The 17,494-nt window shown below is 44.2% G+C and overlaps 1 protein-coding gene across 1 annotated transcript in view; it reads right to left on the minus strand.

Annotated features, from left to right (window-relative positions):
* HEXB (hexosaminidase subunit beta) overlaps positions 1 to 8,592 on the minus strand; it is a 30,408-nt gene extending 21,816 nt beyond the window's left edge. The window contains exons 1-3 of the mRNA XM_006197662.4: positions 8,241 to 8,592; positions 4,560 to 4,705; positions 428 to 493 (exon numbers count right to left, since the gene is read on the minus strand). Of these exons, the coding sequence (XP_006197724.1) occupies positions 428 to 493; positions 4,560 to 4,705; positions 8,241 to 8,461 (433 nt within the window). The 5' untranslated portion in view covers positions 8,462 to 8,592. The remainder of the gene's footprint in view (positions 1 to 427; positions 494 to 4,559; positions 4,706 to 8,240) is intronic.
* Positions 8,593 to 17,494: the final 8,902 nt, after the last annotated feature.

Genomic DNA, 17,494 nt, shown 5'->3' on the forward strand with positions numbered 1-17,494 from the left:
GGGAAAATGATTTTTCTCTTTTTTTCATGTGGCGGCACTAATAGGCTGGTTCAGAAATAAATATGTGAGAACTTTTGTTTTAATAAACAAAGTGTGGGAAGGGAGATGTTTGCTACTGAAGGCAGCAAGAAGTGATAATGAAACAAAATTCCCTAATCAGAGTAGGCTGGGGCCATTTATAACTCTACAAACAGTACATTATACAGCAGTACGAATGTAATAACCTGTAAGTACTTTTAGAAGGTCAAATGCTCTTTCTCCCATGCTTTAAGTGGTACATACCTAATGGAAATTGTTTTGGAAATACCCAACAAATCATCCTACAAAGGGTCCCAGGAAGCAAAGTTTTGCTGTGCTTGATTTCCCAAAGCAGCAACTGAAAATATTTCTTTACTAGAAAATAACAATGAAACCACATAGAACTTACCTCGTAATACTCCCCAAACTTTGTTGGCCTCCAGCAAAGCCACTGGTCCTTTCACCTGTAAAGTATCTGTATTAAAAACAAACAAAAAAAGTTTCTTGTATGGTGACAGATGATGACTAGACCGATCATGGTGATCATTTTGAAACGTACAGATATATCAAATCACTATGCTGTGTAAGAGGAACTATCATGGTGTTGTAGGTCAATTATACTTCAAAAACAAACAAACTCATAGAAAAAGAGATCAGATTTGTGGTTACCGGACAGGAGGCTGGAGGAAGGGGAACTGGATGAAGGCAGTCAAAATGTACAAACTTCCAGTTATAAGATAATTAAGTACTAGGGATGTAATGAACATGATAAATATAACTAACACTGCTGTATGTTACATATGAAAGTTGTTAAGAGAGTTAATCCTGAGTTCTCAACACATCTCTATATGAGATGATAGATATTCACTAAAGTTACTGTGCTCATCATTTCATGATGAAAGTAAGCCAAAGCATTGTGCTGTACACCTTAAACTCCTAGAGTGCTGTATGTCAATTATATCTCAATAAAACTGAAAGAAAAAAAGGTTTGTTAATCCCTCAGGGACACACATTTCCTCAACATATAATTGGTATTTCTGGATCATTCTTTTCTGAGTTCAAGACCCGTTTCTCCATCTGCCTCCCATACATCCTGGGTTCCATTAACTCCACATGCCCCAGACAGAACTCTCCCCGTCTCGTGCTCCACCCACTTCACCAGGCGGACTCCGGGCTCCCCACCTCCGCACCACACTCCAGCAGGTTGAGTTGCTCAAGTCAGGAATGTGGGTGTCATCACCACGATTCCTCATTTTCCCCTGCAGGAGAGTTATTCTCCCCAACTACCCCTCAACAGAGTAGGGTCCTACTTAGGCGAAGAATTTAAGTCAAAAGTGCAGACTTCTCAGTGCCTGTGATTTCTTGGTGATGCCTCTGGTCCCACTCAATCTTCCACTCCCTCTATGGCGAGGGAGTACTTTCTCCTCTACCCCTTCTCTTCCTGGGCTCCCCTTCTTGCCCTGTACCTACCTTCCCCCAATATCATCCTAAATCTGCCTTCAGACACACTTCCTAAGTCACTTGAGCTTAATCTGGCTTTGTCCCCCTCAATAATAAGTTCACGCCCATCTGGAATGAGGATCCCGTTGGCTGCTTCTGGGCAAAGGGGAGCTAGTCTTTCAATCCTTGAAATCATACTCTGCCCAGAGTTGCTCCAGGAGTCATTGTTAGTCTTCAGAGGGGTTTGGAGTGCAGTCAGCCACAGACAAAGTACCAGGAAGAACAGAGACTGAAAGCTAAAGGGTGCGACAGATGCAGACTTTGCCACGGGGAAAGACACTCGAGGGCTGCAGGTTAATGATTTAATATATCTGGGGCTGCATCACCACCCCCACCCCCACTACCCAGGCGGTCACATGACAGTTGGCCACAAGTGGGGAAAACAGTTCTATCAACAGCCAATAATCTGGTGACAGTCTTCTGACAAGGCAGCCTTTCCATCAGAAGGACATAGTCATGAGTTAGCTGAAGACCAGGCTAAAAGTGGTATTTCTTTTATGACTGCAACCTAATCATGATTCCTCTCCATCTATACCGAGTTCTTAGTTAGCCACCTGGATAGATAGAGCTCACTGTTCCATTGGTCACTGACAGAAAAACATTTTTTTTTTTGCCACATTATAGTTTTGAGATCTCCCAGAAACGGTTAACACAGAGAGTTATCTAAAAATATTAACATATGTATTGTACATCTATCAAAATCCATCAAATTGTACATTTGAAGTATGTGTAGTTTACTGTACAGGAACCATACCACAATAAAGGTGTTAAAAAAAATAAATAGAACGTAAAATAGTCACTAAAAAAAAATAAAATTTAAAAATAAAAACATTAATATGTGGCAGGTGCCGGATGCCAGTTACTGTCCAATTGCTGAGGCTGGCTGGTATCACAAAGGGTTCTGATTCAGCTCAACGCCAAATCCGGAGACAAAGCACTCAGGAGGAGGCTGTTTTCTAAACGTATGGACATGTAAGCTCTAGAATGTCAATTTTTATTTCAAAGCCAAATTCTTAGTGTCAACGATGATCACCTCCCTGATGTGGGATAGGAGGCATCTTTTTTCAGTTACCCTTTCTGTACTGTTTTTAAGGGCAAACATACAAATAACATTAATATATTCCTCTTTTTAAAATAGTAAAATATTATAGATAAAGCGAAGATCCCCTTTGAGATATCCACTTAACTCCCCCTCCTTTCCTCTGAGGAAGTATCAGGCCTTTTCCTAGGTATCTGTATGCACACACGTAAGAAGGATGTATTGCTTCACATGCGCCCTCTTGTGTATATGCTGGTGTGTAAGGGGTATCCTTGTGTACACAGTATTATACAACTCCCTTTGTCCTAGTCAGCAATTTATCTTGTCAAACTCCCCATGTCATTTCTTTGTAAGTCCACTTCTTTATTCTTATCTGTTGTACAGTCTTCTTTAGTGTAGACTGAAAAGATATATTTAGCCATTCTTCCAGTGATGGACATTCAGTTTAGCTTACAATTCTTCACCGTTGCAGGCAAACTGCATGGAGCATCCTTGCTATATGTAATTATTTCTCTACAGTAGAAATCAGTCTACTTCTGGCTCTGCAGATATATATACTTTTATTTTTAATTGCTGATGCTAAAACACTTGTCACTTCCTCCAGGATTTCCTCATAATCTGAGACCACAGTTGATATCTTGTTCTTCCCGTGTGTGTGTGTTATTTTTGTTATCATCATCAATACTAGTTTAAAACTTACAACTAGTTTATCCTTCAGCCAGAAAATTTCACCATCATCTTGTCTCAAGAAGCTTCCCTTTCAGAATAAAGAGAGTTTGCAAAGCTGAAAGGAAGGTAGGCTGTAACCTCTCCAGCCTTAACACATTCCAATTTTTTTTTTAATTTACAATATGTTGTCTTGACAGTCAGCAGAGATTCCTTAGTAGTCAAATGACCATTTCTATCTCACTTCAGATCGCAAAACCTAACTTATACAGTATCTGAGTGCTGACGTCAAATGAAATCACATGACTAATGTTGGCAAATTATCCTGTTTCTAACAGCTACAGAACTGAAGAAAAATGAAGTTACCTTTCAAAGAGATGTATTAAGAAATCTCATGTATATCAAGAGGATGAAGAGATGTACTTCACTCTGTGAGGCAGTCTGAGCCACTCTTTTCTGTGAGATACGCAGTTTCCTTTCCATTTTTACACCCAACTCACCCGTCTACTCTCTGTACTAATCTTACATCACCCACGTCCCCACACTGCTCTGATTCCGCGGTACAATCCCACGCTACTCCTAGTCAGCACGCCCTGAAAAGGCCTGCTTATTTGTTTATTCCTTCTAAAACGACTTGGGAAAAAGCCTTAGAGAATAATGTTTTAGGTAACAAAAAAAAAAAAAATCATGTAGCTAAATGTTGATTATACTGTCAAATCAATATAAATAAAAATGAAATAAAAACATAATACAACAGAAATGTAAATGAAAATGTAAAGCTTCACCCCTCCCAGTTCTGCATTGTGTCAAATTAATTCTAAATAGAGATCATGGCTATAAACACAGACTTCCAAATAAATAACCCAGATATCCCAAAATAAAGGATTAGTCATGTAAGTCATGACACATCTGAATAGTTGGTAGAACATTATTCAACCATTAAAAATGTCATAGAAAAACATTTAGTGCAGTACATGTTTATAATGCACTGTTACGTAAAAAAGAATATCAGAACCACAGGTACAGGATTACCCCATTTTCATACCACTGTTCATCATATGTTTCATTCAAAATATTTAAATGTATCACTCTGCCAAAATAATCTGAAATAAAAATGGTGAACTCTGAGTGTGGGGGTTATGAGTCATTCATTTCCTCGTCTTTACCAACTGTACTTAAAGATTTCCTGCAATGATTGTGTATTTAATTACAAATTTTTCAAACAAGAATTATAAAGTCAAGAGCTCACAATGGTTCACGGCATGGAGCTGGCTTCTGACACTCAAGTCTGAACAGGCAGTTATGACTACAACATAGTTACGACGCAGGTACTCACAGGACTCATCTGAGGAGATACTGGGGAAATTATCACACTCTGGGTCCTGGGTAACTGAGACAAGAAGCTTCTGCAAATCCATTTCACTATGAGGTTTAGCAGGGCCATGACGCCACTTGTTGAAACCAAAAATATAGTCATAATACCTGTGTGAGAGATAAATTCAAACTAATTTTTAAAGCATTGTAGCCAAGTTTTAAATACACATGTGGTGGTGGACATTGCTGTTGACTCCTCAAATCCAGGCTACCCCACTTTAGTCCCACCAGAGGCTCTCACCCCAGCTGCACATTAGAATCACCTGGGGAGCTTTTAGCAACTACATCCTGACTCCAGACCTTCAGAACCAGAATCTTGAGAGTGTGAACCAGGCACAAGCATTTTAAAAGTCTCCGGGCCACACTCCCCAGTGACCCCGATGATGTTCCCGTTAAGAACCAGTACAAACCAATAATCCCACGTGTGCAAGCCAGTTTTGACCAGTGATGGGGCAGGAGTGAAAGGAGGACGGTAGAAAATCTCCTAAGTGAGCCACAAGAAAACTTTTTCTGTATGTGATACCTAGGCCAACCACAGCCACATCAAAGAAGGCAGAGGAGAGACCGGAAGAATACAGATTTCCTAATCATACTGTTGAGCCACTTAGCCAACTAGCCCTGAAATCCTCCCTGCTCGTGGACTTCCTAATATGTGAGATAAGAGGTTTTCTTAGTGTTCAAGCCAGATTGAGTCAGGGTGCCTGTTACCCTCCAACAAAACTATTCTAGCTAATACATAAACTCCCCTAAAGGTCAGCACACCACAGTTCTCCCTAGGGCCTTAACATTTCACCATCTACCGGTACCCAGATATCAAAGAAGATATTAAATAAACATTTGAAGGTGCTAAAAGATAAGATAGTCTTCTAAGCAACTGTTTAAATGATATTCAATAGATTCTGATAAGCCAGAAGGTTGGTATGGTACTTCTCTGTAAGAGTGTCTTGTATTTTTCCAGGGAAGAAGTTGGGAAATTCTGATGAATCTGAAAGTGTATGGAAGTTAACCAGCAAGACAATGGAATGGGTGAAGGTGGCAAGTGCCTTTCTCATAGGAAAACCTCAACAGACTCAAAAGGAAATTAAGATCACTGAACTTAAGTTCACTGATTCTTAAAATGGTTAACATGGTAATCTTATATATATTTTACCACAATTAAAAAAAAATTCGGGAGGAGGGAAATAGCTCAGGGGCAGAGAGCAAAGCTTAGCATGCACGAGGTCCTGGGTTCAATCCCCAGTGACTCTATTAAAAAATTTTTTTTTAATTTTTTCTTTATGGAAATTAAAGCTGCTAGCAGCTTTGAGACTTGAGTTAGGTGCTGGCTTGTCTCAAATAAGGAAAATCCTGGCCCTGGATATTAAAACTCTCTATTAGAAAACTCAAAGGGTTCTGAGGCAGTGGTGTCCAAGGTATCTGGGTTCATTCAGCTTTTCAGGAACCAAGGGAACAAAGCTATTCATTCATTTAAAAAAATGAGTATCTAGCATGTGACAGATCTTTTCCTAGAAGCTGACGAAGCAGCCATGTACCAGACAGACAGATCTCTCTGCCTGCAAAATGCATACTGTTTCAAAGCACGGTTTGAGACAGAAGTTGGGCTCTTCAGAGATAGGAGCCACGAGATTCGGAACAAAGTGAGGCCCAAGGTATGCATGTTCCCCAAGGTCTAGAGCTTTTGGAATATCTCCATCATTCCTCAGTATTTCCAATCCTATCATGGTTTGACTCTGAAATAGATGCTGCCCCTCCTGAGTTCCTAGAATGCTCACCTGAATGCTTTGAAGTCTTAGCCACAATGGCTGTTTCATCACCTGCTTCCTAACAATGCAGGGTGTAATTAGCAGCTGCTTCACATGCAGGGCACAGGTTAGTTAAGCAATGTCTTTAGATAATGACCTGCACCTCCTTGAAACGCCAAGCCTTGTTTTTCAACCATGGCACAGCTGATTCAAACTCTAGTTATCTAACCCTTGCTAACTCATGTCATCTATGCTTTCCAGCCATATTCCTATCACTGCAGCTTACTGAGAGTCCTTGTTTTATTAGCAGCATGGCACAGAAGGAAAATCCAGTTTTATGAACCGAGTTCTGAAGCAAATACAGTGTGTCTTTTTTAAAAAGATTTCCTAGTCGTGATCGTCCATGAGAGAGCCTTCAGGTACTTTTTTCCCCTCTCAATATCCCAAGGCAACCAACCACCTTGGCTTTAATTCTTCACCTAGACTCTAGCCATTCTGATCTGTTAGCAGACTTGACACCAAAGGCTCATCAGTGTGTACACCTAAAAGGAGGGTAAACAATGCCCGTTTAGTTGTACAAAAACTGAAGAAGAAACCATCTCTGCCATCAACATCTTGAGTCTCGTCAGCTCCAGGCCTATCTAGGACCAGCAGATGTTACTAAACTAGTTTTGCATTTTTCGACCAGCTTTCTGGCATCCTGCAAGCACAATTAAGCTATAATGCCTAGTACTAAGAACAGAGAGAAAAATTTGAGGGAGGAAAGGGGCAGTAAGTTCAGCACCAAGTTACAACCCTTCAGGGCATTACATACCCTCAGGGCAGTCCCACTTACACAGGCCTCAGAGTGAGGGAACAGTGTGTGGCATGCTAAAACATCTCCCCAAGGGCAAGTTGCTTTGCATACGGTGGAGTTAGCAAAGCTAGGCCGTGGCACAACACTGTACATCAACTAAACTTCAATTAAAAAGAGTTGGGGGGAGGATATAGCTCAGTGGTAGGGTGTGCATTTAGCATGCAGGAGGTCCTAGGTTCAATCCCCAGTACCCCCATCAAAAATAAATAAACCCAATTACCCCTGCCACCCCCAAAAAGCTAGTGCTGTGGAGTGCCTCCCCAACCACACAATTCACCCTGTGGCCAAAGGGGTGACAAACACGAGGGCTATGGAAATGTGAGATGCTATAGAAGGAAACAGGAAGCTGGGAGAGCAAGCACAGGACTGGTGCTGGGAAACAAAAAAAGCAGCAGATACTGCAGCAGAGAGACCGTATCAAAGTAGCTAGGTGAAAATATCCAACATTTTGCACAGAATAGAGATTTTTGGAAGGGAAGGAGAGTTTCCGGCAGTGCTCCAACCTAGAGACTTTCTGCCATCTGAATTGTTACCAGATTGGGGGAGGGGCTGAGATGGCTTATAAAGGACAAGCAACTTTAAGGAACCCCTGCTCCCCAAGCTTTAAGCACTCATCTTCCTCCTAGAACTCTCTTCCAATAAACTACCCTTTCCCTCCTTCCCCTCCACCCAGCCCATTCTACCCGCGAACACGGCCAGACTCTGAGCAACCTACTCCTACTCAGTACCCTGCACGCAAACCAGGGTTCCAGAGCACCCAGGAAGTGCCTTAGGAGGCAGGGGGGAAGGGGATTCAGTCCGTAATGGTTCGAGCCCGCTCTGCCATCTTCTAGACATGTGACTTTTGTCGCGTCACTGGCCTGCTCGGAGGCTGTTTCCTCATCTGCCAAATGGGGATAGGAGGGTGGCAGGATGGCTGTGTGGGTGGTTAGAGTCGCAAAGGCGTTCCTCTCCTCGACCCCCGCGCCAGCACAGCGACCCAGGGTGGTCCGCTCCTTCCCGCCCCGGGGGTCCCCTCCCCGCCTTCCGGCCGCCGCCCGCTCACCGCTGAAACGCTGACTGCAGAAGCGCGCAGGAGGGGCCGGCCTTGGAAGCCGGGCTGTGGTCGATGAAGAAGCGGTCAGGAGAGACGTGCAGCAGGCGTGGGGTCATCTGCACGGAGCCAGGCATGGGCCACAGACCCAGGTTCCGCGTGGCGAAGGCGGGTGAGGCCAGCACCGCCAGAAGCCCGAGCAGCCTCGGCCACCCCAGCCGGCGTTGCTCCATGGCTGTTTGGCTTCTCTCGGCCTGGTCAGCGGTGTACACCCGAGCCGCCGCCCGAGCACCTGACGTCTGCTTATCCGCGGCGGAGCCGCACGCAACCCGGAGTCACTGAGTCAGCTGATGATGCTTTCCGCCCCGGCCCCGCCTCCAGGAGGGCGGGACCGCCCCGGGCCCCGCCCCGCCTCAGCTCCGCCCCCAGGCCGGCGGCACCTAGCCCGGGACCACCGCCAACTCCAGGCGGCGATCCTTACCCAGCCCAACCCGGACTCTTCCAGGAGCAGAGCGGCACGCTGACCTTGCTCCTGCTTGCAGCTCAGGTGCTCCTTCGAGCCCTTGGCCTCAGTGAAACTGGAGAACTCTAGCCACGGAACACCCAACTTCCCCTTCCCCACCAGCCTAACACCGGAAAACCGGAGTGATTATTCGCCCCGAAGTCTGGACTTCTCCGTAACAAGGCAATTCAGCTTTAATTATTAGAGACTCCCATCAGAACTCGCTAGGGCAGAGTTTTGAACAGGTGGGAGGTTATAAATGAAGCAGAAGATACTCTATGAGAGAATGGGCGATATTGAATCTTCTTACTTAGAAATAATCTCTTAATTTATAAAGTTGTTTGATGCTTGTCACCGAAGTCTCATGTCTACTTTACTTAGTCTTTCTTATTAGGCATGTTCCTAGACCTTTTATTCTTTTGTTGCTGGTGTTAATAGAATCCCTCCTGACCCTCAGTTTCCTCCCAGAAATTATAAAAGAATGAAGTGGACCTTTAGGTATTGGCCTGGAAAGATCTTTCCACCTGCTGCTGATACCACTGGCCTCGCCCCTACCTCAACCAACGTAGAAACACAGCTGCCAAAGTGTTCCTTGTAAAGTATCAATTAGGTCATGTCACTTCCTTACTCAGTACATATCAACGGCTTGTTTCCCACTGTCCCTCCCTAGAATAAAATACAAGTTCCTTAACATGAACCACACTGTACGGCAGAATCTGGCATCTGCAGAGCTCTCTGACTACATCCACCCTTGATTACCCTGACCTTCAGGTACTGGAATCCACTGAGCCTTCTCCTCCCTCGCAGCCTGACCTAGGTGTTAGCTCAGTGGGAAAGGGAAAGAGAGCCAGTGCAGCCTGGTGTTGCTCTAGGCTGAGATCACTGTTTCTTCTATCAACTAGCAAAGAGCTTCTCCTTGACCAAACTTGAGTCTGGCCCCCTTAAGCCCTCTTCTTGACCAGCACAGCCCAGTAATAGCTAGAATGCTGAAAAGTCAGTGCATTAGGAATCCCCCCACCCTTGGTATCTGATACCCTGGCCTCCTTCAGCAAGAATCCCATTGGTGGTGGTTTAGCAAGAATCTCCCCTACTCTTGATGTCTCCTCTTCACAATTTTTTACACCCTGACACCCCCCTCACCCCCCAACCCCCAGTCATTGGCTGTAAATCCCAGCTGTCTTTCTTGTACTCAGAGTTGAGCTGACTTCTTTCCTCTGTTGTGACAGTCTTGTCACCTATGATAGACCTGAATAAAGTCTTACTGTTTTAACAAGTGTCAGAATAATTTTTTTCTTTAAAACTTCTTATTCACACGTACTTGTGGACCAATTAGCCATGGGGAGTGAGAGGAAAAGGGACACTTAGGAAATTTATCATATTTCTAGCTCAGGCTTGGGGATAGGTCCTTTATCAGTCATTCAGGGCTTAGTTGCAGGCAAGCGAATCCACTTCACCTTGTTTTAGCAGAAAGGAATTAACTACAGGATATCAAGTGGCTCACAGAATCTTGTGAGAAGGGGAGAAATTGATCCTTGGCTGAAATTCCCTGAGCAGCTGGTCCTACTGTGACTAGGAAGCTGACTGCTTACTGGAGAAGCCTCTACTATGGCTGTTAACTCTAGAATTGGGGGATCCACAGACATCTGACAGATTCTTGCTCCAAGGCCTCTCAAGAGTCCAGTTGCTGATCTTTAAAGATAAAGAACATTCCTTTCTAATCTGCCTACCTTTGCTCAACTAACTACTCTATACAACGATCAACCTTACAATGACCAGACACCTGGCCACCAGGACCGGTTACAACACCCTACCAAAATCCCTAGCCCTACCCTTTCATGACCCCCTCCCTTCCCTGTTACCTCAACATCAACCAGTCAGAGAATTGTGCACGAGATCACACTCTACCACCACTTTGGGCCCAACATCAATTAAGCACAAAGAGTTAAAGGTTACTCTTCCTTATAAAGACCTCAGCAAACAACCCTTGGGGGCATAAATACCTGTCTGTGGCCCAGTGTTGCCTAAAGCAATGTATCTAATAAGCTCCTTTACTATCTTCCTCCTTTGTTTTGGTAAATTCTTTTACTGCCCAGGCCTGCCAAATCTGATTGGCTCCAGTCTGCACCAGTAAAAGAGATACCTCATGCACTGTCTCTGTCCCCGCTTAACTCACTTCTGAATTAGATTCTCAAGTAACCACATGCAATAACAGAAACTAAATATGGAAGCCCAGCAGCCGGGAGGTGTGAGAAATGTAGTTTCCAGCCTCTGTAATACAGGAAGACATATTGGAAGACATGCTAGAAGGAAATTGAAATGGATGGACGCTGAGTGAGCAAATTCAGCATCCTCATTGAACATGATACTGAGCAAATTCAGCGTCCTCACAGAACACGATATGAATAATTGAGGACAGCCTAGGACCTGGGCAGATGGGTAGGCAAAGCAGCCCACCTGAGGAAGAGCTTGTTCTGGGCGGAGCTCCTGATCTTTGATGTGGATCTTGCCTCTGACTACATCGCTCTGTTGTCACAGCATATCCATAAACAATCCTGAAATATGTGTAAAATCTGTCGTTGCCGTCATGAAAACTGAGATGGAGCTCCATTGAGCAGCGTAGTACCAAACTGGGCTCTCCCAGAAGAGCAAGGGGGTTTGGAGTTAAATCTGGTCGGGCACCTAGAAAGCATTTTTTTTGCAAAAATTAGCCATAGAAACAACTCTCCCACTCCCTTATCTATTCAACAGTGCCACCTGGTGGGAATCCTCGCACTCTCTCCTTCAACAAGCCATCTCCACCTTCCTCTATCCATGAATAATGTTTATATAATTTGGCTAGTCATTTAATCTGTTAATGCAGACTGAGCACCAAGATGCTTTGTTAAAAAAAAAAATCTCAAATCCATCAGGAAACTTCTTGGTGACCAAAAGCTGCTGTTATGGCACAAAATGCAAAGATCCACAAGAAGCTGAACTTCTAAGACTTCTGAAACAAAAATCTCTGGATTGAGGGCAAATGTCATGGACTGGTGTGAGAAGAGAGGCAGAAATAACCAGCAGCCAGGGAGTGGCTACTTCCTGGTTTTACCAAGGTGCCAGAATCCACATGGGCAAGAGAATACTTTGCTAGGATCCACCAAGGAATTCTCTCATTCCACAGAGACAGAATCTGAGAACCAGAAAGCAGCTCAGATAGCCAGGGCTTCTCACCTTGGAAGCTCGGGGAAAACACTGATGCTTGAGTTCCATCCCTGATCTATGGAATCAGAACCACTCGTTGTAAGATGAGAGTGATTTTTGTTTTTACAACTTTCTTGAGTATAACTGACATACAACAACCTGCCTATATTTAAAGTGAAAAATCTCATAAGTTTTATGTATGTAACGGTGGAGCCATCTCCACAATCAAGATAATGGACGTACCCATCACCTCCCAATGTTTCTTCCCACCCCTCTAATCCCTGCCACCTGCTCCTGCCATCCCTACCCTCACCCCACTCCCACCTCACCTCCCATCCAGACAACTGCTGACCTGCTTCTGTCCCCAAAGATTAGTTTGCATTTTCTGAAATTTAAAGAAATGGAGTCATACAGTACATTCTCTTCTTTGGTCCTGCTTTTTTAACTCAGCGTAATTATTTTGAGACTCATGCATGTTGTTGTGTGTATCAATCATTCACTCCTGTGTTTTGCTGAGCCCCACTTCATGGTATGGATATACCACGATCTGTTTACCCACTTACCAGTTGATGGACATTTGGATGCTCAGCAGAGGTGGAGTCAGTCTGGGAAGGATGAATCAGGAGACACTTAGTATTTCTACTGTCCCTGCAGCACTTTGTTGGTGATGCTCTTGTGACATTGTCATTCCTTCTCACAGTGGTTATTTTTTCATCAGTGTTTCTGTGTACTGCCCTCACCTCTGAGGACGGCAATAATATGTCTTCCACAGTTGTACATCTTTTATGTCACTGCACATAGTGTTAAAAAAACAAAATTCAACCGAGTAAATTGGAAGATCTAATTGGCTTTAGTCAATAATTCATGAATCAGGCAACAACCCATCTAGTAAAAATTCAGGAGGGGTTGAACAAAATGGAAGACGTTTATAGGCAGAAGAAGGGTGGGGCAAGGGGATATTAGCAGAGAAAAGAAAGGATTGTTTGAGGTCTGATCACCTTCTTTGGGGGAGGGGGAGGGCCTATTACGCAGTTCACCTCTTTTAGAGGGGAGCAGGCGGAGGGGGGCTCAGGTAACAGGTTACCTTGCTGCTGAAGAGAAAACTCCAGGCTGGCCAATTAAGACTGTATTTGTGGGGAAGGCCAAAACTGCGGTTAGGGCAGGTATTAGATCTAGGTTTGGTGTCGTGGGCTTTAGCGCCAGTGACGCCATTCTGGGCCTGTAGTTTTCTCCTTAACAACAGTAATTTCTTGTTAACCCGGGGCTCTGGCCCCTCACACTCACCCTTACAGATTCCTCCCCAGTTTTCAGCCAAACTGAGATACCTACTTTCACCCTCTTCCAAGGTCTGAACTTCCCTTTTGCCCTGTTTATGCTCAGATGGCACTGTCTGCTCTGCAGGTCCTTCCCGCTCTTCTCTGCCAGCCTCCTTGGCACCCTGTGTCCCCCAATTCTCATCAGCATTCTAGAGTCAGCGTGGTGCTCCTCTAGGAAGAGGCAAACAGATCAACGACATAGAACTGACAGCCGTAAGAATGCAGTGTCACAGAGCACGGCACCACAGGTTAGGGAGAAAGAGGATTGTCAATTAACGGCACAGGAGCAACGGATGAACTTTTTGGGGAAAAAATCAATTGAGATAATTACCTTAGCCCTCCCAAAATTGATTCCAGATTTGTTGATGAGGCAAGTTTTTAAAGATCTAGAAGACATTGCAAGTCAGAATTTATTAAATAGTTGGAGGGGGATGACGCTCCCTCTTGGCTTAGATGTGGGTGATTCTCATCATGAAAAAAAAAATCAATAGTTAAAAAAATCTGTTAAAATTTTGCATATGAGTTAAGTAACCCCAATTAAAATGAATTTCTTTGGACTTTAAACATTATTCTGGAAAATACAGCTAGTAATGGCATGGCATATTTATTATAGAAAGTGCTCACATAGACCAATAAACACTCCACAGAAAAACTGCCAGAGGACACGAGTCCATATAGGGCAATACGGTTGGTTCATGACCACATGGACAAATGTTCACTCTTGTTTGCTATACTCAGATATGTGGATCATTTTAAAACAGAATGAGCTGAGCTACTATCCTTGGTAGACTAAACTGCTCAAGTTTAAGACAATTAGAGCACTTAATGAATGACACTTCTGCTATCTGTACCTGATCATGCCACGTATGTGTTGCTATTTCTCTGGATGCTTTGCTCACAGCCAGAGGCTCCTGGGGGCCCAGAGAAGCCATCATTTTAAAAGCTCTGCTCTTACCCATTGCTTTAGACACAGTATCTCAGACCCTTATGACAACCTTGCAAAATGCATACGATTGGTCTTATTTTACAGGTGAGGACAGTGAGGCTCAGAAAAGCACTGCTAGGAAGTTTGAGAGCCTGGATCCGAATTCCACTCAGCCTGACTACACGTTCTATTCTTCCCATGGGCCGGGCTGCCTCTCTGAAGTTCTCTTAGCTGGTAAAGGAGTCAGCTCCTACTGCGGACGCCTGAATCTGGAAAACCTACCTTCCCCCTCCTCTCCCCAATCCCCCATCTACCAGAAAGATGAACAAGAATTTATAAGGAAACGGAATCTTTCTCTGAGAAGGAAAACACAGAATTCAAAATCAAAGGACAAAATGTGCAGAGAAAAACACAAGACAAAACAAGCTGCTGGAACAGACACGCTGCTGCAGGCATCCCTTAGGATGTTACCCCCATGCCCTCCGCAAACTCTCCCCTGCCTCCACCAGGTGACCCCGCCTGGCTGGATCCAGCCTCTGAGCAGATCACAATCAAGGCATTTTATGGCTGGATATCAAAGAGCCAGGCTCCATCCCTTTATGGGACAACAGGACAGGTCGTCTGTCCCCTAAGAGTCTTTTTCCCTTCCCAATCCACCTATTACAGATAGTGGATGTCATGTCACCTGACATAATTTACTTTAATATTACCCAGTGTAAGCAGTGTGTGTGATGTGTGCTGCCGGGCCAGTTAGAGTTTGAGGACCCCTCACCAGGAATCCACATTTCAGGGATGGTGAGTGAGCCTCTGAAGTACCCTAATCAAGAGGATACACTCCAAAATTATGAATTCCAATACCATTTCTGAAATCTACAGAAAACCACAGAGGCTTGCTTAACCAGCATAAGTAATGCCAGGAATGAGCCCTCACTGAAATGCAGAGTTGAAATGTGTCTGACTAGGAAGACTGTCCCAGGCCCTACCGCCCTCACCCAAGCAAGTACGAGGACCTGGCCAGCCCAGCCCAAAGCCTTTGGGACAGCACTGACCCTCAGACGTTCTCTTGACCCTGTGCTGTTCCTCCCCTCTGTGGGCTCTGTTCCTGACCCAACCAGTGAATTGGCTGATCCTGCTGCAGAAAACATTGTTCCTCCTTGGAGTGAACCTCTCAAACAAAGACTAGCTGGGATGCCTGAAGAGAGAGGGGCCTTTCCCCTACTCCCAAGAAAGCACTGTTTGAACAGTTTTATCCCTGTGTTGATGGAAAATTAATCAGTCAATCTAAGGAAGAAATGGAAGTTTTTGTTGGAGCCAAATTTGAGGATTTTAACCGAGGAAGAGCATCTCAGAAAGCGCTGAGAACAGTTCCACCAGGTAGGAATCAAGGCACAGTTATATACGTTTTCTGAGACAGAGGGCTGTACATCAAATGACGTATTATTGACAGTTTACACAATCCAGATCTAAGCTGCATCCTGGTGGGTCATGTGACCCCTTAGAAGATCAAGGAGGCATGTTATCTTTTAAGGAGTTGTCTTGTTGATGCTAGGACAATGTTGCTCTCTATGAGCTTTGTTTCATGACAATGTTGAGCAGGTATTCCTGCCGATGGGGGAGGTGTGGTTGATGCATAATGCAGATACACGGTGCACAGAGGGTGGAGAGAGGAGGCCAAAGGGCAGAGGATTTTTTATGTTAAAATTTTCCTTGTCTCGCCAGACAATATGGATCTTCTCTCCCACCTGCTTGTTTGTAAACACTACATTTAGCAGAATTTGGTCTCTGATTCCCTTTCTTGGCAATAAACAACCTGGGAGCAAATTGTCAGGGAGAGGAGTACAGGACCACTGTCTCTAGTGCCAGGGGCCACAGGAATTTGCAAGAATAACAAAAACAACAACAAATAAATTGACCAACACTCACTCCGTTGTGAATACAGTTTGCAACATGGCCCTTTTAGCCTGGAAACACATTTCCTCGATGCCCTGAGATCTCCTATGTATGTGTGCAAAGCAAAGACAGATACTAACTTCAGAGCTGTGAAGCTAAAAAAGATTTCCCTCCAACACGCAAATCCCTACTTTGATTGACAGGTGGAGAGAACTGACCACAGTGAGGTGCCTTCTAATTAGCTGACTGTGGTCGCCTGGGCCAATTTGGCTAGTGTCCCAAGGCCAGTGCTCTGCAGGTTCTGACTGCAGGGGGCGGGGAGGGGGGGAGGTAGGCGGGGAAGCGGGGAGGAAGGGGATGGGGTGGAGGGGGACACCTGGTTGGGGAAGGGGTGAGGAAGCGACACCTGCTCCCGTAGAAGCTGATCCTGCGGTCTTTATGAGGACAAGACTTCCAACTGGTCCAAGTGAGAATTTAGTTGCCTGTAGACAATAAGATGCAGGCCTCCCATCACAGCCAACCTGGGCCATTTTCATGTCACTGCCAACTTGACCTACTATTATGGAAATTGCTCCAATTATGTGCATAACATTTGCATGTGAAATGACAACTAAATGCTTGCCTGAGAGGCAATTTTTGCAAATGAAGCTGGGTATTAACAGAATAGGGTAGTGTGTCCTTTGTTGGGATTACTTGTGACCCAATGAGATGACAGCCCTCTTCAAGCATTGCGTTATGGCCTGTCATAAATTACTTGTCCCTCAAATGCCTCCTAGGGCTTGTAGAAGAGCCCCTTGAAATAAATGGGCTTCAATCATCAGTTTCAACAATTGTCCTGTCTCCAAGTAATAAAACATCTGGAAAATTGGGCTAAATGGATAAAACAGTTCTCTGTAATAAGTATCTGGCATCCTTACAACTTTGTATAGTGCACTTTTTTTTTAATGACCAGATGTGGTACTTCTGTGTTATGAAGAACAGAGGCATGTTTAGTCCTGCCTTTTATTGCATTTAAATGCAAGGTATATTTTCATAGCTCCCTGGAGAAACGCTATCCCATTGATTGGGAATTGCTGATGTGTTGGTTTACAAACTTGAAAAGTAAGTGAACCGCTCAGAAAATTGCAGATATAATTTAAACAGTCATTAAACTGGACACTCGCAGGGAATTGGCTTAAGAAAAAGAATTCAGTCTATAAATTTTACCTTCTCTCCTAGTGGATTTGTTCTGTAGCCTTTGATCTGGCGGTTGTTTATGGTCTTATCTGTCTTCTGTAATATTTACAACTTTATGAAAAAAAAAAGGATTTCATCAAACTTGCTGTTCACTTCTTCCCAATTTCTCATTAAGAAAGCTTAGCTGGTAACCCACCTGTGTAGTCTCCATTTTATAGTCCTCTGTGGGGTTCCAACAAGATGTTTTTAACATGTGTGTGTATGGGGGAGGGGAACA

This window comes from Vicugna pacos, chromosome 3, assembly GCF_048564905.1.
Source record: "Vicugna pacos chromosome 3, VicPac4, whole genome shotgun sequence".
Lineage (NCBI taxonomy): Eukaryota > Metazoa > Chordata > Mammalia > Artiodactyla > Camelidae > Vicugna > Vicugna pacos.